Raw genomic sequence first — 26,823 nt, 5'->3', positions numbered from 1 at the left:
TATATATATACAACTGCTTCTCATCTAGTTAGGAGAACACGTGATATCAAGCAAAGAGGTGTTTGGCGTCTATCAGATATTTCTTAGATATGAATGTTGGTTGTACATAAATCGAATATTTTTATAAAATTTCAGTATGTTCACCATTACGTATAACATAAATTATACAGAGAATGAAACTACATAAATTATACAGAGAATGAAACTTATTAATTGACATATTGAAGGAAAAATTGTTTGTTTCCTTAAATTGTCAAAATTGAGTGATTTTTTTATAGTAATTTTGGTATTTCTCTTTGCAATATTTATTCTTTTTATTTTTAAAAAACATATATAACATTACATATATAAGCATCACACGTAAATAAAATAATAAAATTGTAATATTCTCCTATCTTAATATTTTTTATGATTAAATCCTTATCGAATATCTATATCGTAAGACATATATATTTTTTGATTTTAAACTATTGTTATCAATAAAAATATATTTTTTAAAAGTTCAAATAAAAAGAAAAACATATTTAAAAGAAAAAAATAAAAAATAATATTTGAATTGATTGTTTTTAATAAAAATGAAAGAGATAATTTAAGAAAATATTTCTTTCTCCATTAAAATATACGTACAAAAATTTACCATATATATTGAAGTTTCTAAAACCAATTTGTTTTGTATGCTCCTCGATCGAACCCTAATCGTATCCATTTCTCAGCGCCTCTTCCTGAAATGGACTCGCTCGCCTTTAATGATGCTGTAAACCAATTGGAGGTATCTTGTGGAGTTCACATTCCTGCCGATAGCCGTGCTGTTGCTCAGAAAAATTTTCAAGGTTTTGTATCCCTTTGCCTCTATATATATAATCTTATTTAATTTCGTACTGTATTTTCCCTGAATCGCATTCTTTGAGTATCATATGTAGTTTAAATATGTCCAAACACTACGGTTGTTGCTTATGATTCCCGATCCCTCTTTATGAAAATATTTCTTCAATGGTCCATGTCTCAGCGATCTGCTTGGCTATCTAGTAATTTTTCCTACTATTATTCGGAAGGTTGGTTTCAGAAAAAATTAGTTATTAGAGATTTCGAGTAAGTTTTTTTTAATCTATTCATTGACTTTTTAATGAGTATTTATCATTTTTATAGCATATCGTATTGTGTTTGAATATAATTATTAATTGAATATTTTTGGGATGGGTGGAAAGTTAAATTAAAAGTAATGATACTGGTTGGAGATTGAAAACAAATTTTCAGAAGATGAAACGAAAATGGGACAGTAGTTAGTGTTGCTTTTGAAAATGATAAAATGTCTTTTACAACATAAGTAAAGCAAGCCTCAATATTTCTCTCATTCCAACAATTTATTTTAAGTTCCAAATAAGCGAATCTTCTTCCATGGCCAAAGATTTAATGCAAACTTAAGGAAACTGCGAGACCTATCTTGACTTTTGCTGTTTGGAATTCAAACCATTCACGTTTCCTTAAACATTTGCGAAGTGTCTTGTTGTGTCTACATTGTTGTTGCCATTATAAATTTGTAATAATTCCATTTCTCTTTATTTGCTGAAGTCTATGGAGAAGATCTTTCGGTGGCTGAAGGGGCTCTGGGCCTCTTGAGGCATGCCTCTATCAAGTTGGTAACGAACCTTGACTTAGATATTGAAAAAATTATGCTAGACGAGGATGAATTCTGTTTAGATCGTGCATTTGTGGAACTGAAAGAATTGGAGAGATGTGAGCAGCCAACGAAGTTTTTATCTTGCTTATGTAGAAACAATTTTAGTTCCTTCTCTGTTCGATATATGTGCTTTGGATAATATTCATCCCATGGTTTACCACTATGTCAGGTGCGGAAAGAATACAATACCTTGGAAGAAAAGTGGAAGAAGTTTGTGCAGAAGTGGTTGCCTAGTTCGGTGAAGTCATTCTGTGAAATAGATGATAGGGCTGGCCTCTTGTCCCAGTTAGGCCCCATGGTCGTCGCCTTAACTCCGAAAGAACGTGAAAGCGTAGATAATAAAGACCATATCTCTTCGGAAGCTAGTCGAATTCATACCATTATAGATCAACTCAGGAGGACGTTTCATGTTGACTACTGGCAAAAATTTGTAGTTAGTCCAAATATGATCGTAGAGGTTTGGTTAACCTTCTAGATCATCTCATTTTATCGAGTTTTCCCACCCATAAGCTTGAACTTAAAAATATTACTGTCTTATCTAAGTTTATGATTATTGGGACACGTGCTCTCGTTGTTGCTTTAAAATTTTCTAATGAATTTCCTCTCTCGAGTTTTAGTTGGCAAGCTCGTTAGTAATAATTCCTTTTTCACATCTCTCTTGGAAGCTGAATCTGACCCCTGAAGGTGCCAAAACTCTGTTTTTTTGCACTTCGATTGGATTGGATCATATTATCTCCTTTATCGTGGAAACCATATCAAAGAAAAAGCCTTCTAGATGCCCATTAGGATCATTTCTACTTGTTGGGTGCCGTGGGCGTGGTAGGACTGAGCTTGCTAGAGCTCTTGCCAAGCAGCTATTTGATCACGAAGATTTGCTTGTTTTATGCGACATGTCTGATTATCATGATGCAAACTCGGGGCCACGTTTTCGTGATGATCTCTGTGGGTTAGTCCGAACTCACTGTTTTGATTTTCTTTTTTCTTTCCCCTCTTAACTATGTTCGTTCTAGCCTGAATGTTTTTTTCTCCTGAAGGGACGCATTGCTTGGGAAGCTCGTTGACATTTCAAAGAAAAAGGCATACGGCATCCTCATTTTTGCGAATATCGAGAAAGCCTCTCCCTCCGTTTTAGAGATGATTGTTTCAATTCTGCATGAGGGGATATTCAAGAACCGTGAGGGAATGCTTTTCGATCTCACTGCTGTCTTGGTACTCATGAAACCCAATGCTGGAAATGATGTGTTCCTAAGGCCTTGATGTTGCCTGGATAATGTTTGGAAAGTTAAACAAATAATATCTGGGCATCAGCAGTTGCTGGTAGAGCGTAAACATCAATGTTACTATATGCCTTTTTTGGAAAAGGTATCACTATGCTTTCTCTTTAAGCTTTATTTATTATGCTTCTCTTTCAAATTATCTGCTTTGGTTCTAAATAGAGGAAAAATCTTCTAGGCTTTTGTACCTAAACTTAAGAAACGGTTTTGCTTCCTCTGGCGAAGACATCGAAGAATTTCAATTCTGAATTCCTTGACCATCTAGACGAGGTGCTTGTTTTGCCGCATCCATCTCCTCTACAATATTCTGAAATTGCAAGGATACAACTGAGGAAATTAATTCCAGAAATGTTGAGCCCAATGCGGAAGAAAGTTATGGTTTATCTATCACAAGCTGCATTGCTCTTGGACATTGGAGCTCTCATGGACGTGAGTTCTTACGCCTTGCCTTGTCTTATTTTCATTAGTTTTTGTTCATATACTGCTAGCTTAGATTAGTATGGCACACATAGCAAGCCATGTTCATGTGTAAGGTCTGATTTTCTTGTAGATGTTAGTATTTAGAAGGGTGTTTTTTTTAATATTTTTCTTTTTACTTTTGCTTATTATTTTCCCTTTTATTCAGTTATTCAAGTGCATTTAGGTATTTGACCAATTTGATTGCATTAATTCCTCGTTTTAGCTTGTTTGTGGGGCGAGAGATTAAATCATGTTTTGTCTGCGTGCTTTGGGTTTATGCTTTGCGTATCTTGTGTTGAGGCCTTTAAACTAATTGTTCTAGTGCCAATGATTTCTTTCAGCCCGTTACATTAGAACTGGAATAGCTTTGTATAGTTCTTGAATACAATTTATAGCTCTTGGAAATGTTAGTTTATCTCTTGTTGTTGGTCTTATTAAAAATTAAGCTTAAATTAAACTATCTATGTGCTCTATCATGTGACCAAAATCCCGAAGCACTTTCGTTTTTCAAGTGATTCTGAATCATTATTGACGGTAATAACTATAGATATTGATACGTTGACAATCTAATGAAATATTTGCGCTTGAAGTGGTGAAGGCCAATTGTTCTTTGACGGTTTCTTGAATGTTTTCTTGAAGGCCAATTGTTCTTCTACGGTTTCTTGAATGTTTTCTGGAATTCAAAGGCGTCAAACGTTTGAGCCTAGCTGATAGGTTCAACTGACTTTGAACAATTTAACAACACAATTATATCAATTGAAGACTGTAAAATATGTGTATTAATGAGATTTAATCGGAAAAACAAAGAATTCCCAGAGTTGACTATGCACAAATTCTCTCTAATCCCTAGCCAATGGTAGTAAAAAAATGATATCATAACAGAATACATATTACTTTCTTTATTGGGCTCTTGATTATTTGGGACCATATCACTTGCTTCCTGTTTGGTAGCAAAATAGCAATTTTCTCCAGGGGATGACTTATTTTAGGCTTAACATAGAAAAGTTTTGCGACGACCTTTTGCGCATCATCAGCGCGACCTTCCTGAAGGAATGTGTCTGATATCTCATTCTTGCTGTTAGATGTGATACACCTTAACAATAAAGAGTCAACGGGTATGCGAAACTTTTTAAAACTGTAATCGTCCATTTGATTCGTTTTAACATGTCATCTGCTTAGTGATTTGTTGATAAGAGTGTTGAAGATCTGAACATGTTTGGCCTAGGGGAACAAGAAATAAGGTTTGGGATCTCGAGGCCACACTATTCAGATTGCCATTCTATGATCTAAAATTATTACAAAACGATACAGTGTCTTAAGTATATCCATCAGGAAATCTGCCCTACATTGAAAAGCCTCTACAAATTCTACCTTTTTCAAAAGCCCAAAGTTTTGCCAATTGCACTGTTAGCGCAGATCAGTTGGGTGTGTACTTCGGAGCCGTTAATAACATTTAAAGGTGTTTTCAGGCAAGTTATTTGTCTAAATGGTGTGCAGGATATGTGAGTCTTTCTGGTATGAAATGGCTGACCCGGTGTGCGAAGATATGTTGTCATTGAGTAAAACTTATGTCCAGTTGGTTTGAATGATGTTGATTCTAATACACTTTTCTTTAGTGTCTGCAATGATGAAAGGAATTTGCATCTTTATCTAGGATTTATATCACTCTTCACTTAATGTTTTTCTCTTCTCTCTCATTTTTTTATAATCAAATAAATGTCAGTTATATTTGTGTCTCAGAATGGTGGACATGCCGCTAAGGAGTGGCTTGAGACAAAAATAGGACCTGAGTTGCAAAAATCTTGGGGAGATGGAATAGAGGGCTTGAGCGTTGTTTATGTTGATGTGCTGGTTGGTACCTTTCAGCTTAGTTGCCGTGTTGAAAACATCGGTCACTTTAATGGAAAATTCAGAAAAACTCTCATGAATCTGAGAAAGATGCACTATAGAAACAAACGACATGTTAAGATGATACATAAGCTGGGGATATACGCCCATGATGTACCATATAATGCTGAGCTAATGGTAAGAATTATTGATGAGATGCTCAAAGAAGCTTTTGACTTCAAGCAAATGCTGGTATTTTCCTTTCTTTATTTTTTATGTTTCCTTGATTTCTTTATATTTTTTCCATTTTTAAATCTGGCGTCTTTAATATTTTAAATTTCAATTATGCTTCAATTGTTTTTGTCTTGATTGGATAGGGAAACCTAGACTTCTCTGATTGGGAAGAAGAGTGCCAGCAACAAATGAGGATTCAGAAGAAGGCTGAGCACAATTATATGAATAATTTTTCAAAATTTTGTTACAAATTTGTGGAATCTAATAAGACGACCCAGATAATTCAGGCTCTATTGGAATCCATGAGAGATGTGCCTCCTGTGAAGGAGCATTTTCAGCGCCCTCATTCGTTCTTATTTTTAGGTCTACATCGTGCAGGGAGAGAAGACCTCGCTGCCGGACTTTCCAAATGTTATGCTCCTGAGAGTTCAATGAGCTCAGTTGTTGAGGTTGACCTGCCCCTTTGCACTGAACCGGATTCATTTTTCAGGTTTGTATTGCTCTTACTTAATCTATCAATAAATATTTGGGATTTATGACTTCCAACAATAAGAATTACCTTCGTTTCTTTACCATGACATATTTGTTTTTAGGTGCACTTGCAAAGGGAAACCTGGAGACTTATTTGTTGATGCAATGAGAGCGAGGTCAAGAAGTATTATTGTATTTTATGACTTTGAAATTGCTCACATTTCTGTATTCAGCAACATTCTCTCGATTCTTGACCATGGATTTCTGAGTGACAACAAAGGCGATGATATTTACTTTCATAATTCGATCGTTATATGCGTCTCAAGATGTGGAAATAGAGAAATGATAAGTGCTCTCTTCAGAGTTCTTGATGATGATAGAATTGATGATGCTACAGAGGTGAAAATTCTTGTTCTCGACTCATTCTTTTTTATTTTGTTTTTTAGTATTCATGTGATTTGATCGTAAGAGTTAGTTTGCTTATCGAATTGACTTGGCCAATTTGGCAGGGATTGAGGTTTAGGACTGAGTTTCTAAACCGGCTGGACGAGATTGTGCTTTTCTTTCCTTTTAGACGTCAACAGTTTGATGTGGGGGAACGGTTGCCCGTGAGTGGTCTTCCTGTGGAGAGAAGAAAGGAGTTCTCTATCATGATTCACAGTTTATTTCACTCTGGAAAAGTAAGCATTTATTCCTTTGTTTTTTTAATAAAAAAAAATAAAAAAGAAAGTATTTGTTTGCAATCCCAACCCAATATTTTTCCATTTCTCGCCTTTTTGTCTTATGTTAAAGATATTTTATAATCACAAGATGAGCTCAGCATGGTGTCTATGGCGGATGCTGACGAAACTTAAAGCAGGATAGTACGTGCTTGTGAAGGATTTCTTGGTATATACCATTTTTTTGTTAGAGGCAAGCTATTGGGATTTCTTGATTCCTAAAACCTCTTATTCATGTCAACTCGTATCTTTTTGCTCTTTGTGAAATATTAGCATTGCTAGTAATACTTTGAAATAGTTACTTTTGATATTTGTTAATGAGTTGTAAGAAATATTTTTTTACAATGAATATAGTATCATAGATTTGCTTGCGAAATCCATTTTTTTACAAATATTATCACGGCATAAACAAAATTTTGGAGCTATGCTGTTTTATGGTAGTTTATAAGTAAATAACATAAAATCAAATATGTAAAATTATTAAATTTTCTGGAAATAATGAAGTAGTGTGATTTTGTCCCTAAAGTGATAATCAATACTTCTCTCATTCCAACAATTTATTTTAAGTTCCAAATAAGCGAATCTTCTTCCATGGCCAAAGATTTAATGCAAACTTAAGGAAACTGCGATACCTATCTTGACTTTTGCTGTTTGGAATTCAAACCATTCATGTTTCCTTAAACATTTGCGAAGTTGCTTGTTGTGTCTACATTGTTGTTGCCATTATAAATTTGTAATAATTCCATTTCTCTTTATTTGCTGAAGTCTATGGAGAAGATATTTCGGTGGCTGAAGGGGCTTTGGGCCTCTTGAGGCATGCCTTTATCAAGTTGGTGAGGAACCTTGACTTAGATATTGAAGAAATTATGCTAGATGAGGATGAATTCTGTTTAGATCGTGCATTTGTGGAACTGAAAGAATGGGAGAGAGATGTGAACAGCCAACGAAGTTTTTATCTTGTTCATGTAGAAACAATTTTAGTTCTTTCTCTGTTCAGTATATGTTCTTTGGATAATATTCATCCCATGGTTTACCTCTATGTCAGGTACGGAAAGAATACAATATCTTGGAAGAAAAGTGGAAGAAGTTTGTGCAGAAGTGGTTGCCTAGTTCGGTAAAGTCGTTCTGTGAAATAGATAATAGGGTTGACCTCTTGTCCCAGTTAGGCCCCATGGTCGTCGCCTTAACTTCACAAGAACGTGAAAGGGTAGATAATATACACCATATGTCTTCGGAACCTAGTCGAATTCATGCCATTATAGATCAACTCGGGAGGACATTTCACGTTGACTACTGGCAAAATTTTGTAGTTAGTCCAAATATGATCGTAGAGGTTTGGTTAACCTGCTCGATCATCTCATTTTATCGCGTTTATTCCCACCCATAAGCATGAACTTAAAAGATATTACTGTCTTGTCTACATTTATGATTATCGTGACAGGTGCTCTCGTTATTGCTTTAAAATTTTCTAATGAATTTCCTCTCTTGAGTTTTACTTGGCAAGCTCGTCAATGCGAATTCCCCCTTCACATCTCTCTAGGCAACTAAATCTTACACCTGAAGGTGTCAAAACTCCGTTTTTTGGCACTTCGATTGGATTGGATCATATTATCTCCTTTATCGTGGAAACAATATCAAAGAAAAAGCCTTCTGGATGTCCATTAGGATCATTTCTACTTCTTGGATGCCGTGGACGTGGCAAGACTGATCTTGCTAGAGCTCTTGCCAAGCAGCTATTTGATCACGAAGATATGCTTGTTTTATGCGTCATGTCTGATTATCATGATGCAAACTCAGGGCCACGTTTTAGGGATGATCTCTGTGGGTTAGTCCGAACTCACTGTTTTGATTTTCTTTTTTCTTTCCCCTTTGACTGTGTTCGTTTTAGCCTGAATTTTTTTTTCTCTAGCCTGAATTTTTTTTCTCCTGAAGGGACACATTGCTTGGGAAGCTCATTGACATTTCAAAGAAGAAGGCATATGGCATCCTCATTTTTGCGAATATCGAGAAAGCTTCTCCCTCCGTTTTAGAGATGACTGTTTCAATTCTGCATGAGGGGATATTCAAGAATTGTGATGGAATGCTTTTCGATCTCACTGCTGTCTTGATATTCATGAAATCAATGCTGGGAATGATGTGTTCCTAAGGTCTTGATGTTGCCTGGATAATGTTTGGAAAGTTAAACAAATAATATCTGGGCATCAGCAGCTGCAGGTAGAGCGTAAACATCAATGCTACTATATGCCTTTTTTGGAAAAGGTATCAATATGCTCTCTCTTTAAGCTTTATTTATTATGCTTCTCTTTCAAAGAAAATAAGACATGACAAGGTGTAGTCCATAAGAGCCATAAAGTCCACAAGAGAGCAAGTGATACTTTTTCCGAAAAAGACATGTCGTAGCATTGATATTTATGCCCTACATGCAGCTGCTGATACCCAGATATTATTTGTTTAACTTTCCAAACATTATCCATGGAACAAGAAGGCCTTAGGAACACATCATTCCTAGCATTGGACTTCATGATTACCAAGACAGAAGTGAGATCGAAAAGCATTCTTTCTCGGTTCTTGAATGTCCCCTGCAATTGAAACAATCCTCTCCAAAACAGAGGGAGAGGCTTTCTCGATATTCACAAACATGAGGTTGTCATATGCCTTTCTCTTTGAGATATCAACGAGCTTCCCAAGCTTCAAAAAAACAAAACTTAAATCTAGAAAGAATACAGTCAAGGGGGAAATTCAAAAGGAAGAAAAAACAAGAAAATTAAACCAGTGGTTCTAGACTAACCCACAGAGATCATCGTGAAATTGTCGTCCAGAGTCTACATCTTGATAATCAGGCATGTCGCATAAAACAAGCATATCTTCGTGATTAAATAGATTCTTGGCAAGAGCTCTAGCAAGCTCAGTACTACCATGCCCACTGTGCCCAAGAAGTAGAAATAATGCTAATGGGCATCCGGCTGGCTTTTTATTTGATATGGCATCTATTATAAAGCTGAAAATATGATCCAGTCGAATCAAAGTGCCAAAAAACAGAGTTCCGGCCCTTTCAGGTGGTAGATTAATTAGCTTAGAGAGATGGGAAGGTGGAATTCTCATCGAGGAGCTTGCCAACTAAAATTCAAGAGAGCAAATTCATGAGAATTTTTAAGCAATAATGAAAGCATATGTCACAAACATCATAAAATTAGATAAGACATAATAATATCTTTAAGTTCATGCGATGGGGAAGGCTAACCAAACCTTTGTGATCATACTCGACAAACTATCAAATTTTGTCTTTAGTCATCTTGTAATGTCCTCCCAAGTTGATCTATGATGTTTTGAATTCGACTAGCTTCCAAAGAAATATGATCTATCTCATCTACCCTTTTGTGTTCTTGTGAAGTTAAGGCAAAAACCATGGCGCCTAACTGGATCAAAAGTCCAACCCTATTTTCTATTTCATGATTGGATGGAGGCAACCACTTATGCACAAACTCCTTCCACTTTTCTTCTAAGCCATTGTATTCTATCCGCACTTGACATAGAGTCAAAACATTGGATGAATATCATCCAAATTAAGCACAAATACTGAACAAAGAATGAACTAAAATTGTTTCTACATGAACAAGATAAAAACTTTGTTGGTTGTTCAAATCTCTCAACAGTTCCACAAATGCACGGTCTAAATAGTATGCATCCCGGTCTAGCATAATTTCTTCAACATCCAAAACAAGGTTCTCCACCAACTTGAGAGAGGCATGCCTCAGGAGACCCCTCTACCGTCGAAAGATATTTCTCCATGGACTTAACCAAGGAAAGAAAACTAGAATTATTACAACTTTATATTTTCATCAAGCGAATGCAACCAAAAAACTTAATAATATGAGACAGAGGAAAACAAAACCTTGAAAAATTTTCTGGGCAACGGTGCGGGTATCTACAGGAATGTCGACTCCATAAGATGCCTAGGGATGTCAATGGGTCCGGGTTTTACCCAGACCCGCAATGAACCCGTCCCGTCTGGGGCGAGTTTGGGCATACTAAATGGGTCATGGGGTGGGTCTCGGGTCCAATTTTTGAGATCCGTCTGGGTATGGGGCGAGTCGTGGGTCCTATAATACCCGCCCCATATATGTGGATATAAATTGATGAACTCGCGAAGATGGTTGTGAGGTGAGGTGGAATGTAAATAAATCACATTTTTTATTTTGTTATTGTACTTTCTTTTTAATTTTGTTATTATACTTTCTCTCTTTAAATTACATTTTTTTACGGTTTTAAATTACAGTTTTATTTTTTTAATGTACTTTATCTCTTTAATTTTGTAAGTAATTCTTCAAGTAATTTATCAACTTGTTCTATCATTCTTGATGAAGAGGAAGATGATCCTGAAGAATGTGTCTGAAAGATTGCTTACTCGTTGATTTAACATTGATCTGTTTAAGTTCTGTTATGAGTTATTTTTGGGGATATCAAAATTTTTTTTGGAGAGCTAGTAACTCTTTTTTTTTATGTAATTCATTATGTCGTGAAAATACTTTGTTTGTTATTATTAAGTTTTGTCGAATACATGAATTAGTTTTCTACTGTGTTGTATTTAGTGGCTTGTTTGTTTCATAATTCAGTCATGCGATAAGAAGATTACTGTTTTTATTTAAAAAATATGGGTCTAATGGGTCTCGCAGGTCTACCCGGTCCCATTTCGTATTCGGGGTGGGGTGGGTCCGAAGAATATTTAATCGGGGTGGGACGGGTAATGGGTCAAAGTTTTCTTCATGGAGCGGGTCTTGGGTTTAGTCATACCTGCCTCATTGACATCTGTAAAGATGCCTCCAATTGGTCTACATAATCATTAAAGGCAAGCGAGTCCATTTCAAGAAGAGGAATCAATTCATACATGAGGTTGGAGAGAAGAGAAACAGGAATTTAAACTGATCTAAAAAAATTAAATTTGAATTTAAAACTATATTGCCTTTGGTCCTTAGATTTGGCAACTGAAAATTAATTACGCGTAATTCACTTGCATTTTCTTTTAATTATAAAATAATTAAATATTATAATCATAATACCATAGAATTGATTGATTCCAACAAAAGGAGCACATGATAAAGGTAGACTATCTACAAACTCTACTGTAGAACAATTGGAGAGTAGACTATTTGTTGTTGAAAGATGTTTACCTATTATATTGTAATTATGCTCATTCTAAAGGTTTTAGCGTTAAAAAAGGTGATCAATGATACTTTCCTGGTACAACTGAATTACAAGCTAAAGAGTTTGAGTGTTCCTGTGAAGTTAGTAAAGATGAAAAACGCTCTGATGAAAAAGTTCGTGTTTACTTGAAGCCGTCTAGTAGAAATAAATGTAAAGCTAAACTCAGAATAACAATGCAACAAGGGGGAGAAGCAAGGTTGGTAGGTTTGTCATTGAGCATAATCATGACATGGTTTCGGTTGATCAAAGACATTTGTTGAGATCATCACACAATATTTCTTATGCTAAAAAATCCACTTTGAGGCTATGGTAAATGCTAGGATATCTGTGGCTAATGTTGTATCTTATATGGAAAATGAAGCACAAGACCACCCAATTTAAGCTTTATTCAAAAAGATATATATGATCACCTTGGTCGCATAAAAAAGCACATGAAAGTCGAGAATGAAGATGCTTCTGCATTACTTTATCACTTAATAAATAAGTCGAATAAGGAGTCACATTTTTATTGGAATGTGCAATTAGATGATGACAATAAGATCATGAACTTCTTCCTTAGAGATTCAAGATGTCAAGTTGATTTTGAGTATTTCGGTGATATTCTTTGAGTTGACACCACTTATCGAACCAATCGATACAATTCGATATGTGCTCCTTTTGTTGGAATTAATATATCACAAGAAAAATGTGATCTTTAGTGTATTGAAATAAAATTATATATTTTTGGCATTACATACAGAGAGATCAAGACGATGCCATTTGGTGCTGGAATGAGGATTTGTCCAGGCTCTGCATTGGCTCTTCTTCATTTACACTTTCTCTTGCTTGTCTTCCCAGTCCCTAACATGAGCCAGACTATCTGGAACGGACTGAATAGAATCCGGTATCAATTTTGATACTTTTTTTTTTATTACAACTCCCGCAGGGAGGGGGATCGAACCCGGGGAAACCGGCTATTCCCGCAGGGGATGAGACTACTGGGCTACAAGCCCGGTCTCTCAAATTTGATACTTTTGATTACCTTGTTTCATAAATAACTTTAATTTACGTAATTGTTGGAAAAATAAATAAATAAATAAACAATTGATTCCAAATATTTTATAATCCAAGTATGCTATTTTCATCACAAAATGGGTGACGAACAAGATTGGTGAATCTACTTGATTTTTTTAGGAAAATTCATTTCTTTAAGCCTTCAAATTTTTGTGTTTTCATTCTCGGCAATTTCTTGTTTTTCCCAATAAATCAACCTTGAAAAATCGAAATAATTTTNGTACAATATATGATTAATTGATGCAATTAAATCAAAATAATTGTGAAAAACTTTGATTTACAGTAAAATAGGAGCATGTTTTAGAATTAATTGACTAAAATGTTGAATTAATAACCTATTTGTAACGGTATTAGCTCAACGAAAATTTGAAGTAGTTCAAGATCCTACCAATTAATTTCCAAAAATTCTTTTTTTCTACTACAAATCAAAGTTTCCCACAGTTGTTTATATTTAATTGCACCAATGAATCCTATACTAAACGAAAAAAAATAAGAATTAAAATAAATGAAAACGTTGACGGATAGAGACAAGGGTCTGCATGCTAAAAAAATATAATAGAAGGACTAAAATGTTCAAACATATTGAGCATTAGCTCAACGAGAATCTCACATCGATATTGACACAATTTGCATATTAACACAGAGACTGGAATGGTCACAACCGTTACACAAACAGGTATTAGCACGACCATAATTTCAAAGAGCTATAATGTCATAAATCTAACGAGTATTTCTTTCTTTTTCTTTTTTTAAAGACAGCGGCTTCTCAAATAGATGGGAGAAGTCATGACATCAAGCAAATAGGCTTTTGGCGTCTATCGGATATTTCTTAGATATGCTTATTGGTTGTACATAAATCAAATATTTCTATAAAATTTTAATCATATAGTTAATATGTGTATATTCACCATTACGTATAACATAAATTATATAGAGAACGAAACTTATTAATTAATATATTGAAGGAAAAATTGTTCTCGTCCTCTATAACCCCGCAAATTTGGTTCCTTAAAATTGTCAAATTTTAGTCAATCCATATATTTGAATTTTTTTTAGTAATTTTGGTACTTCTCTTTGTAATATTTAGTCTTTTTTATTTTTCCATTCAATTAAAAAAAAAACTAAAATTGCAATATTCCCCCTATCCTAATAATTTTTATGATTGAATCTTTATCAAAAATCCATATCATAATTAAGACATCAACATCCTCATTAATACACTTAAAAAGGAAATGAAATTTACCCCTCCACCCAACAATGCATACGTCATTGCTTACGCCTTTCTAATTTGTATGTGTTTTCAGGGCAAAGCCAATCTTGGACTTTTTTTTAAAAAAAAATAGTAGTTTTAATTTTTGAGAATTTTTTCGCTCTGTTTTAATTTTAGTATTTTTTTTAGCCATGTTTTATTGATGCAAATATAAGGACTTTTTTTAACTATGAGGAATTTTTAGAAACGATCTTCTACAAATACCTATAATCAAATATGATTTTTGTCGCATTTCGATCAAATGGTTGAAAGATTTAATATAAGTTAAATTTTAAAAGTAGTTTTAAGTTTTAAATATATTTTTTAGACTATTTTTACATTAACATACATATATATTAAATGGAGTTAATATGAAATTATTATATATTTTATTTAATCTTTATTTAATTTATATTAATACTAAAAGTTTTATAGAATTTTAAAATTTTAGTATCAATTATTGTATATTTATAAGGATTGATTTTGAGAAAAATAAAGTAAACAACTTTTAAAAAATTTCATAATTTCGATATAGATCATAATATACGTGTTATTCTATGATTTATCAGTTATTTGAATTTCGAATATAATTTTTTGGATGATGTACCAAACTTTTTACTTCCTATTAATGTTCATCTTATTATTTGTTAGTTTGTCAATGTCCAAATCTATACAATAATTTTCTCAACTGTTGGCTTTAAAAGTTGATGTGAACTTGTTTTGACCTTTGACATGAATGATTCAAAATCGGTTTTGGATTCAAGATAAGGGCAAATACAATTCATTCGATCTAGAGAGAAGCAAAATACCGTTTTCAACAAAAATAATCGACCCAAGTAAATTAATTTTAAAAATCAGTCTAGTTTATTTGGAAGTTCGATTTTAGTTTTTTAAAACATCGGTTAGTTCGATTTGGTTAAGTTTCAGATTTTAATATAAAATTTAAGTTAACCAAACAAATTGAACTTTTATTAAAAATAATAATAATATATTATCAAATTTTCTAATAAAGTTATTAGGATATAAATATTATAACTTTCTAATAAAATTTTATTGTATAATAGAACCACACTTAACAATATATATGTTTTAATAAATAAAATTTAAATTTATTTAATTTGATTTGATTTTATATTGCATTTTTTTAATTAAAACTTGTTTTTTTTTTAAAAAAATCTAAAAGTTCGGTTTGTTCGGTTTTCATAGCAAAGTTCATTCGATTTGTCGAAAAAAATTCGGTTAACTCGATTTTAAAAAGTTCGGTTCGATTTTAATAGAATACTCATACTTATTAGTGTCTAACTCGGGATGAAGCCAGTCCCAAGTATTTTAAAATCATGGCTCCGCCCCTGTGTGTTTTCCTTTAAATTTAGGCAATTTTCTAGAAAATTGAGACGAAAATATTGCATGTGTTTGCCTTTAAATTTGATTTTGGTGCTTATGGGATAAATCGGGGCAGTTAAACTTAAAGCATATAAACTCAAATGACATACCCTATTTCAGTAACTTATATGTAGAGTCGTATTTAAAAATATCGGATATAATAATGTAATAGATCGCTTTAAAAATATCGGATATATATATTTTGCAATTAAGTTATTTTGCATATATATATATATTATACTATAGAAATATGAAATTAAGTTATTTTGCATATACTAAAATTTTAGTAACATTGTTAATATAATTAAATATAATTAGTTTTATCATAAATAATATTTATAATTATTGTTATTATTATTGTTGTTGTTGTTGTTTATGTTACTATTATTATTAAAATTATATTTTAAAAAAATGTTATGATAAAAATATTAAAATTAGATTTTTAAAAAACAAGTTATGATAATTGTTGGGATGAAATAATTGTACGTCTGGGAGAGAAATCGAAGCGTAGACCATGAATTGATGTATAATTTAAAATATCATAGTGGCACCGTTTCTATCAAATATAATTTTTTTATACAAAATTTTCATTATTTTGCTTCTTTTTTGTTATGATTGTTTAAATTAAAATTAGATATGTCAAATATAAAAATTATTGTAGGACCGACTGTTTACCGTTTACCAAAAGCTAAAGCTGGTAGTAATAGTGCAACTCAAATCTTTTAAATTGCACAGCAGCTCAAGCATCACGGTTACATCGCTCTTTCAGCAGGGACAATTATTGCAGCCAACAACCTCTTTCCCAATAATTGCACTCCTTGCACTCAATGAGAATCGAACCCGTGATCTTGGCTCTGATACCAATAATAGGACCGAGTGCTTACCGCTTTACCAAAAGCTATAGCTGGTGATAAATTGTGCAACTCAAATCTCTTAAACCGCACACCAGCTCAAGCATCACGGTTCGATCGCTCTTCTAACAGGAACAATTATTAGATAATTCACTGTCATTTACTTGACTTTGAGCGAAATTCTATTATTTGGTTTTTGATCGAGTTTCTCTATATTTGTACACATTAATTTGTTAACTCAAATCAACTTAAATTTAGTCTAATAATTTTATTTAAGGTTAATATTAAAAAAACCAAAAGCTTATATTTAATAATATTTTGTAAAACTTGTTGTAGAAAAATGAAATTTAATATATCCAATTTCACCCAACAATAATTAGATGCATACGTCACTGACTACGTCATCCGAACTTGCGATGGAACCATAAGCCAGAATCCAAAAGACATTTGGCTAAAATGAGGCCCACGCTGTGAACCAGTATCTAGAAGGAAAAATCCTCTGAAACCCGACGCTTATATATCTCTTTGCACAATCCCCAAAAAAATTCAGAACTTGGATTGAACATGGAGGTCTGGTTCATAGTCATCGTTTCTCTCTGTATCTCAGCCATTGTCAGCTGCTTCTTCAATCTCTTCAAGAAAAACTTGCCGCCGGGACCGCTTGGTTTGCCTCTGGTTGGCAATTTAATGTGGCTGCGCCACCCTATTTCGGAGTTGGAATCCGTCCTCCGCCGCATCAAGACTCGATATGGCCCCCTCATGACTATCACTATCGGCCCTCGGAAGCTCATATTCGTCGGAAGCCACTCCCTGGCCCACCGTGCCCTCATACATCATGGTGCCGTCTTCTCCGACCGGCCATCTCCCCCTGCCACCAGCAAGATTCTGAACAGAACCCGGATAGTGATTAACACGGCCCCTTACGGCCCCACGTGGCGCCTTCTCCGCCGCAACCTAATGCACGAGATCCTCCATCCCGCTCGGATCAGATCCTACTCAAGGTCCCGCCAATGGGTTCTTTCAGTTCTGATCAATCGCCTAGTTGATGCATCAAAATCGGAGTCTTATGTCACACTGATCGATCATTTCCAGTACGCCATGTTCTGTCTACTGGCGCTCATGTGCTTTGGAGACAAGCTCCACGAGACCCAAATCAAGGAACTTGAATCTGCTCAACGTGGATTCCTTCTTAGTCTGAGACGATTCCAGATCCTCAACGTTTGGCCTCGATTGGGGAAAATTCTGTTCCGCAATCGCTGGAAAGAACTCCTTCAAGTGCGTCTAGAACAGGAGCACGTGCTGATCCCTCTCATTAGGTCCCGCATCCAAGCCAAACAACAGAGGATCTCTAATCATCAAGAAGATGATGAAGCAGTGACAGCATATGTGGACACATTGGTTGGTTTGCAGCTTCCCGAAGAAAACAGGAAACTGGATGAATTTGAAATGGTGAGCCTGTGCAGCGAATTTCTCAACGCGGGCACGGATACCACATACGCGGCGCTGCAATGGACAATGGCTAATCTTGTCAAATACCCCCACATCCAAGCCAAGCTTTACGACGAGATAGTCAGCGTCGTGGGATCACCAAAAGGCAGCCAGCGGGAAATGATTGAGGAAGAGGATGCACAGAAAATGCCATACCTGAAAGCTGTAGTATTAGAAGCCTTGCGGCGACACCCACCGGCTCATTTCCTCTTGCCGCACAGGGTGACAGAGGACATCGAATTGGATGGTTACTTGATCCCTCGTGAGGCCACAGTTAATTTTATGGTGGCTGATATGGGTTTGGACCCGAAGGTATGGGAGGATCCGATGGAATTCAAGCCGGAGAGGTTCTTGCCCACAAGTTCCGGAGAGGCTTTCGACATAACCGGGAGCAGAGAGATCAAGATGATGCCATTTGGTGCCGGAAGGAGGATCTGTCCAGGCCTTACATTGGCACTCCTGCATTTGGAATATTTTGTGGCCAATCTGATTTGGAAATTCGAGTGGATTCCTGTCGAAGGTGACGAAGTAGATCTGACCGAGAAACAAGAATTCACCACCGTCATGAAGAATCCGCTGCGTGCTCGAATCTCTCCCAGAATCTGAATCAACTTGAAGCTGACCATGTGAAAACTAGAAATTTACGTATTGAAACTGAAATTTAAGACTGAAATCGCATATGTTTGTTTTTTATTAGGTAGTTGATGTTTGAGTGTTGGTCTGTGATGTTTGTGTCTTGTTCCTAAATACTTCTCCCAGCTTTCTTTCTCAATTGTCAGCTCGGTTCCTTTAACTGCTCGCCTACTTCTCCCAATTGTCTTTCTCAATTTTCTCAAGTTCAATAATATAGTAAACTTTTGATTACTTTGTTTCATAACATAAATTGTTTGGAAAAAGTAAATGAACAATTGATTCCAAATATTTTATTATCCAATTATCACAAATGAGCAACGAACAAGACTCGTGAGTCTTCTTGATTTTTTGGGAAAATTTGTTTATTTAAGTCTTCAAATTTTGTGTTTTTCATTTTCTGTAAATTCTTGTTTTTCACTATAAATGAAAATTCGAAATAATTTCTATTTGACTTGTTTATTCCTCAGAGACGATAGATGTTTAAATTCATTAATTATGAATTTTCTATTTCTAGAAATATTTTTCAGTTTTTTTTTTTCGAGTTTGTTCTGTAAATATAACTTTAGTTTTATTGACAAAATCTTCTAGCAATATTTTTAAAAATACATTTATAATCTAACTGCCTTAATAAATGCAATTTAATTCACCAAATTTTATAAGCCAACGCAACACTTAAAAATCTTAGAAAAATGATGAATTCAATTCCAGTAATGAAAATTAAAATATAAATTTGTCCCTAAAATGTCATAAATATATCGGATATTTCTTTCTTTTTTATTTTTTAAATACAACAACCTAACACCTCTCATGTAGATGGGAGAAGCCATGATATCAAGTAAAGAGGCTTTTGACGTCTATCGGATATTTCTTAGATATATGCATATGGATTGTACATAAATCGAATATTTCGATAAAATTTTAATTATATAGTTAATACGTGTATCTTCACCATTATGTATAACATAAATTATATAGAGAATGGAACTTCTTAATTAATATATTGAAGGAAAAATTGTTTTTCGTCCTATATGTTTACACCTCCGCAAATTTGGTTCTTCTTTGAATTATCAAAATTGATTCTTAATCTATATATTTGATTTTTTTCATAATTACTTCAATTTCATATTGTACAAATGACCGAAGTTGGATCAAGTCGTACGGGTGACAAAGAAAAGTGAAAGGGCCGTATCATGCCGCCTGAGTTCGAGCGTCGCGATTTTCCTTCATTCACTATAAATGGCTATGATCTTGATTTTTCCGATGAGAAATATCAAGAACATGAACAAGTGCCTCAACAAACATGTCATAATCAAAGTAAAGAAAGATGGGCAATCCGATAGCGCCTAAAGTAAAACTCGAGCCTCGCCCGACATCCGATATATTTATCAAACATTTAGAAAAGATGACGCTTCCCTCTTATGATATGCAAGCAAAATTAAAATATTGTTCGAAAACTTACAAATTTCAACAAGGAGTTGGTTATGGAACTTTAACGCGATACGTGAAGAAAAGTCATCCATTGTAAATTGATATTGATCGTTCTAAAACTCAAATTATAGACTTCTCTTCTCAATCGGGTAACGATTCTCAACTTTTTAAATTTGACGAAGCTAATTTAGAGAAGAAATTTCTAAATTTTGTGCGGTTGAACAAGTTTATTTTAGTTTTATTATAAATTATATTTTGAAAATTGGCTTTCTACATGTGCAAATCCTTCTATTAGATGTATCCCAAGAAATAATATCAAACACACACTTAAAAAATTAGTTGTTCGAAAAAAAAATAAATTAAAAAAATTTCTAGTTTAAATAATAAATTTCTTTGTGTTCTGATATTTGGCGTGGTCGTTGTCAAAATTATTCATATATAAGTATTACATATCATTTGATTAATAATTCTTGGAACATTAAAAAAAATATTACTTGCATGTATATGTTTAACCAAAGACACATGATACAAAATATTTCTCAACTTNATCCATGATCATTACAAAAAAAAAGGCATTGAAACGTCCTTTCCTTTTTAACTTTAAAATTCTACTAATTTTTTTTTATATATAAACATTTTCCTCTAAATTCAAAACCATCCAACATAAAAACTAATATTTAAAAATCTTAAATACATAAAAATCCATAAATCGTTAATCGTAAAACATAAGTCGACTTAAAATAATCCAACAATTTAAGCTTCAAAATCAAACATAAAATTTCCATAAAATAGTCCTCAAAATTTTCTTAAACTTTAAATACTAAACTAATGCGGGAAATAAATATTTGTTTCTCGAGAGTGTAATGTCGAGCCCGATCCACTCAAGCGTCAGTTCCTCCCTCAACATTATCCTCCCTCGCAACCATTCAAACCTAGTGAGTCTAATGACTAATCANATATTTGTTGTTTTAGAGGAATATGATCTAACTTCTCAAGTTTTTTCAAATTTTTTTTTATAATGTTAATATAAATATTTCTAGTATTATTGAGTTTATTGAAATACGTAAATTATCACTAGGTGATATTTTTTTTCATATTAGGTGAACATGTCATATTTTAAATTAGTGTGTTTAAAATAGACAAAAAAATTTAGCATCACATATTCAACTAATTAGGAACACAATTCACTATTTATGGACACATCCTTAAGTTATCAAAAAATGAGAAAATTTTTGCAAAATAAATGTTATGAGGCCTAAAAGATTTGCACAAGAAAGACATTCTAACTTGTTGGAATTCAAAATACAAATTGTTATTATCGTCTTTTGAATATAAAAATTTATTATGTATATTTTTCCATTATCATGTTTAAGCTCATGATATTTATTTGTTTTCAAATCAATGAAAAATATATATTAGTGTTTGAAGGTAACCATTGGTTTTATTTGTCACATCTCCCAATAGAGAATAACATGGCTGTAGTCACTTATATTTGGATACCCTTGAGTTTCAAGAGTTCAATTACTCAACATTGAATTTGAATCCTCAAAAACATCCAAGTCATTATAAGCCATAAAAGAAATAGAGATGAGTAGAGAGAATTCATAAAAGAAAAGAGATAATGAGTCAATACTCAGATGCAATTTTCATTAAACAGAATCACCATATTTAAAGGAGAATATTACAACATACAAATATTTACAGATATTATATTGTCATATTTATCTTGATTATAAATCTAACTAAAGATTATTAGAAACTTCATCGGGACTCAATGCTGCCTCGTTAAAACCTTGTCAGTAAAATCCATTGGAAAAAATCCTAACAAAAAAAAGAGTACATCAATAGATACTTTCTTTGCATGTCTTCCTGACAATAGATGTGCCTCGTTAAAACCTTGCTAGGAAAAAAATTGTGGGACAAAATCATAGTGAATAAAAAGAATACAATATCTCTTGCTAATTGTTAATTGACTCATTAAAAACCTTGTCATGAAAAGTCAAGTGGAAAAAATAATAAACCAGGAAAAAGAGTACAACTTTGACTGCTCCCCTNCATAAGTCGACTTAAAATAATCCAACAATTTAAGCTTCAAAATCAAACATAAAATTTCCATAAAATAGTCCTCAAAATTTTCTTAAACTTTAAATACTAAACTAATGCGGGAAATAAATATTTGTTTCTCGAGAGTGTAATGTCGAGCCCGATCCACTCAAGCGTCAGTTCCTCCCTCAACATTATCCTCCCTCGCAACCATTCAAACCTAGTGAGTCTAATGACTAATCACGTTCTAACCATACATAAAAAAAAATAATACATATACAGGCATAAGCGGCTTTAAAATAAATTTTTTATAAAATAAGCTGGCGTAAAAAATCGTAAGCATATATCAATTTTGTAAATCATTTAAACACGTATTATCGATCAGCTTCCTCAACGTAAATCATTTTAGCATACAACATCATAAATCATTTTCTCATCATATATTATTTTGGATGAAATTTGATCCTTGAAATTGATCATCTATCATTCATCCTCTGGTCGATTGATCAATTTATACACCAAGTACCTGGTGGTGGGGCGTCAGCAACTCTCGTCACTGGGTCGTGGTCAAATATGAAAATACGATTGTCAGGCACCTTCTGTGACCTTTAAAAAATTTCCTTCGAAGTATTTGAAAGAGAACCATAGAACCTGATTAAATTATTTTGATGTTTGATTTCTGATAGAGATTTCGATATTGATGTTTGAATAATAAAATTTACTCGGCGCTCAAGAGACATAATAAATAATACTTAAGGGTTCTTGGCCTATGAATTAGAATAAGTGCTATCATCAATTAATACAACTTACATGAATGAAATTTTAGTGAAATCTTGCATCTAGAACATGTCTCATATCGTGTTCCCAAATTCATCCTTGAAATTCGACATTATTTAATTTATTTTAGTTTATCGAAATCCTCGCCTTGATTTTCTAAATAAATTTGATATTATTTTAATTACAGTACTTATTGTGAATATAAATTTTTAATCTTTATGAGAACGATATATATTAAAGCTTGACACCATGCTCTCGCGCTCACCACAATTAAATAAAGACCAAAACACAGGGTAAACCTATCATTTCATCCTATTAAGTGACTCACGTTCTCTCTATTGTGTTCAGCTTATTTATTTCAAATTCCAGTTTCAAACAGTAATTTCCTTACCTATTGTGCAAGAAAACTGGAGAAACTGAAATATGATGAACCCAATTTAATACTAACAATATATGATGCGATTTTTTTCAATGATTTCAGAAATTTTAATTGATCTAATTTGGTTTGATACCATTTTTTCAACAAAATTTGGCGAATGAAATTGCTGATGGTGGGATATACTCTTCTCTCTAATTATGATATACAAAAATAATAATAATAATTATTATGTTTTACAAGTAGCATTATTTTTTTTTCCTTTTTGTTTATATATTTTTCGTTACTAATATTTGGTTTTGGATCTGTCCTTTTAGCATACATTAGAAAAAGGAACAATGGCTCGACGAAACAGTGCAGAAATGTTATGATATGCAAGCAAANGTAATTTGTGAGAGATGATGACGTATAAATTTCTATATATAGTACTTCAAGACCAAATATATTTTCCTCATCTTTCAAGTTGAAGAAAAGGATACTTTGAGCATCAAATGATTGAACAACCACAAATTGATGCAACTTCTAAAAGTATTTTCGTACATTTTCTTTGTACTATAACTTATGTACACATATTCTTCTAGAAAATGTTCAATCTATAATCGTAGACAAAATTTAGTCTTTTCCAAGTATTTTATCGTAAATTTATATTTCAAAAAACCTGTCCATTTTAGTAAACTCTTCGAGAGTATTAAGCTGAATTTATCGTATGTACCATGATCATTTTAATTTTTATAATGGCATTATCTATTGAAATAATAGTTTTGGAGTTTGAATCTAAATCCATTTGACACCTCAAATCCTAAAAGAATTTTCTATGCATATCACTGTCAAATTAACCCATCCATGACAACTGAAAATATTTTCTTATAACCGGCCGGGTTAGAAACTCTGAGCTAAAGTATACTCACATTTCACATGTCATTTGTCAATTATTTTTATCGACAATCACTACAAATTATATTTCAAGATAATCACCATTTTGCATTATAACAAAAACACATTAATAATTATATCATTTTGATCCCAAATAAGATGTGAAATCTCATCTTTTAATATACTTGTTATTCTTCATGAATAACACCATCCAAATTAGATTCATTAAAATATTTGGTCGATCATGTTTTTAGCGTATTTTTATGTTTACTTGCAAGTAATATAAGATATGTCCTGCAGGACATCGATTTCTTTCATAACGATTAGCGTCCATTATTCTTTTGACATTGAGATATTCACTCATTTTCTTTAAAGGGTTATTCGTCGCATCAGACGAGTTGTTTATATTATTCAACTAGAACATTAATGAAGCTAAATAGTATAATCGATCTTATACACAAGATCAAATAACATATTTTGAGATTTAATTACTATAGTACATTTGTCGCACATAACATATTATCAGTTGGCATAATATATACAACATATATTTCAGATATCCCCAAAATATGATTCATTTATTATCAAAATCAAAGGTTTCAATAGTTGATTGAAGTCATAATAAATCAACTAAACCAACGTATTTATAATCATAAAATCACAACTAACTGTGACCCAGCCCAGAACCGTAACTTGTGTCAACGGTCAGGTTGAAAGTTGACCCGATTCGACGGATCTAAACAAAACATGCCCGATTATAGACAGACGGGTTACGGTTCTTGGGGAGCGTGAACTTGGCGGTGTCATGCTTTTAAGAAAAATTGCATTTTTAATTTTGTTTCACTACTTATCATCAAGCTTGTCCAAATTTTGGTTTCGTGCTAAAATTCTTGTTCTTAGAATGGTACCTTTATGCTAATTTTTTTTTATAGTTTATATGACACAATGGTCATAGGATTGGACCAAATTACAATGAATAAAATAGATTGTAAATTATGTACGGGCGTGCTCGATTGATAGTAAGAAATATTTATTGGGCTTTACCTGGATTTAAACGAATAAAAATTTGAGCCCGGTCCAAACTTGAGGCCCAATATTCCAGGGCTCTACAATTCACAGTTGAAGATCAATCATCTTATCCGCCACTTCCAAAGCAACTTCCAAAGATAAGAAATGTTAAAAGTAAAAAAAATTACGTGATTCATCTGTACCTTAAGGTATAGTTTGGTACACTGAATAAGAGAGAGATTGATAAATAATCATCTTTATTCCACGTTTGTTACTTTTTTAGAAAGCTAATGATAATATAATGGACCTACGATAAATAATTTTATACAAGTATAAAATATCCTTTTTATGATATGCAATAATTTTAATTTAATGATAAAAAAACACCAACAAATGATTTAATTGCACTCAATATATAAAAATCCAAAACTCCTATAAATGATTTTTATAAATCTCGGCTAGTAGATAGAAATTAAAATCAAATAAATATTTTTATTTATTTTTATATATTATATAATGTGATAATTATATAAACGAACTCGAGATAATTATATAAATGATTTTTATAAATCTCAATAAAATTATTAATATCACTCGATTAACCTTAAAAATTGATATTTGACTTGACTTACAAAATCAAGAGTTCAATTATCATATTTATATAATATATAAAAGTAGGTAAAAATAAGTAAATCATGAAAGCATTGTCGACGCATGAACAGATAAGAAATATGAACTCAAGCAACAACTTTGAAATTATAAAATTTATTATGATAAGGTTAATTTTTTCATTACAATCTAATATATAAATTTAATCACTCTTATTAAAATCATACCAAACATTAAATATAATATCCTACAACTTATTTATCCTTAACTTATCTTTATATTATATATCACATGCTTATCTTATCATGTATATAGCCTAAAAAGATACGTAGGCAACTTAAAAAGTTCAAACCGTACCCTCCCATCCCCCTTCGTCTCCCTCGAAATTTACGTGTGTTTATACACACACACGCGCGCGCGCACAGACACACACACACACACACACACACATATATATAAGTTAAATCAATTTTGATTATGTTGAAAATTAATATTTAAAATGTGTATGTTGAATATTTGAATGTTGAATATTTGAATGTTGAAAATAAGAGTTGTAAATATTGAAAATTAGTGTGTGATGATGTAGGTAATGATGATTTTATTTTTGGATTATTTGTAAAGATTTTCTATAAATAGATCTCTCATTTGTGAAGAAAATCACAATTGAGTTGAGAGAAAAATATTATAAAGTGTGTAGTGGGATAATTTTGAGAGTTTGAGATTTTTACTTTTTACCGTAAATTTTTATTTTTTCACAACACGTTATCAGCACGAAGCTCTAAAAGTCCTCCATATTTTTCCAAGCTCCAAAACAGAAGAAAAAGGTAACAAAAGTAATAATATTTATTTTACTGTTTATTTATTTATTGTGTATATACTTAATATATAATATAATGTTATAATAAAATAAATTTTTCAAAAACTTGTTATAAATCCTGGGATGATGTTAAGACGACATCCCACACTCCCGGTAAGAGATATGACAAGTATAAAAGTCTATAAGGTTTTTAAACAAAATATCTTATGACATCTCATTATAATATTGTGATATGATATACATAATTATTTAAAACATTACTAATATTATATACACCATATTATTACCATAAAATTATACAAATACATACATTTATTTTCTTGTACACCAACGGTCATAAACGGTAACAAAACGGCTAGTTTTTGCCCTAT

The 26,823-nt window shown here is 32.7% G+C and overlaps 4 protein-coding genes across 10 annotated transcripts; all 4 read left to right on the top strand.

The window, feature by feature from the left end:
- Nucleotides 1-662: 662 nt before the first annotated feature.
- Nucleotides 663-6,948, top strand: LOC140963886 (uncharacterized). 6 transcript variants are annotated; one of them, XM_073423370.1, is made up of 9 exons: nt 663-830; nt 2,296-2,624; nt 2,713-3,040; nt 3,178-3,381; nt 5,152-5,490; nt 5,616-5,962; nt 6,066-6,342; nt 6,453-6,623; nt 6,736-6,945. In XM_073423370.1, the coding sequence occupies exons 3-9, from the start codon at nt 3,023-3,025 to the stop codon at nt 6,805-6,807; spliced, it is 1,428 nt and encodes a 475-aa protein (XP_073279471.1). In that variant the 5' UTR covers nt 663-830; nt 2,296-2,624; nt 2,713-3,022; the 3' UTR covers nt 6,808-6,945. The 6 variants fall into 6 exon arrangements, with proteins under 6 accessions (XP_073279471.1, XP_073279477.1, XP_073279495.1 ...); XM_073423376.1 differs by lacking the exon at nt 663-830 and having other exon boundaries at nt 2,307-2,624; nt 6,754-6,948; XM_073423394.1 differs by lacking the exons at nt 663-830; nt 6,736-6,945 and having other exon boundaries at nt 2,314-2,624; nt 6,066-6,224; nt 6,304-6,342.
- On the top strand, nt 728-2,935 carry LOC140971884 (uncharacterized). The gene is made up of 5 exons (XM_073434415.1): nt 728-830; nt 1,570-1,637; nt 1,848-2,135; nt 2,344-2,624; nt 2,713-2,935. The coding sequence occupies exons 1-5, from the start codon at nt 728-730 to the stop codon at nt 2,933-2,935; spliced, it is 963 nt and encodes a 320-aa protein (XP_073290516.1).
- Nucleotides 6,949-7,204: 256 nt separating the features above from the next.
- LOC140963914 (uncharacterized) lies at nt 7,205-11,204 on the top strand. Of its 2 annotated transcripts, none has more exons than XM_073423406.1 (4): nt 7,205-7,621; nt 7,708-7,989; nt 8,153-8,487; nt 8,595-11,204. In XM_073423406.1, the coding sequence occupies exons 1-4, from the start codon at nt 7,529-7,531 to the stop codon at nt 8,806-8,808; spliced, it is 924 nt and encodes a 307-aa protein (XP_073279507.1). In that variant the 5' UTR covers nt 7,205-7,528; the 3' UTR covers nt 8,809-11,204. The 2 variants fall into 2 exon arrangements, with proteins under 2 accessions (XP_073279507.1, XP_073279502.1); XM_073423401.1 differs by having other exon boundaries at nt 7,206-7,627; nt 8,595-11,202.
- Nucleotides 11,205-16,873: 5,669 nt separating this feature from the next.
- LOC140963880 (cytochrome P450 89A2-like) lies at nt 16,874-18,752 on the top strand. The gene has a single exon (XM_073423357.1). It carries the CDS (start codon nt 16,965-16,967, stop codon nt 18,492-18,494), a length of 1,530 nt encoding a protein of 509 aa, XP_073279458.1. The 5' UTR covers nt 16,874-16,964; the 3' UTR covers nt 18,495-18,752.
- Nucleotides 18,753-26,823: the final 8,071 nt, after the last annotated feature.

This window comes from Primulina huaijiensis, chromosome 2 (genome assembly GCF_012295235.1).
Source record: "Primulina huaijiensis isolate GDHJ02 chromosome 2, ASM1229523v2, whole genome shotgun sequence".
NCBI lineage: Eukaryota > Viridiplantae > Streptophyta > Magnoliopsida > Lamiales > Gesneriaceae > Primulina > Primulina huaijiensis.
The sequence above is the reverse complement of the archived record's forward strand: the minus strand, read 5'-3'. Positions and strand labels throughout refer to the sequence as shown.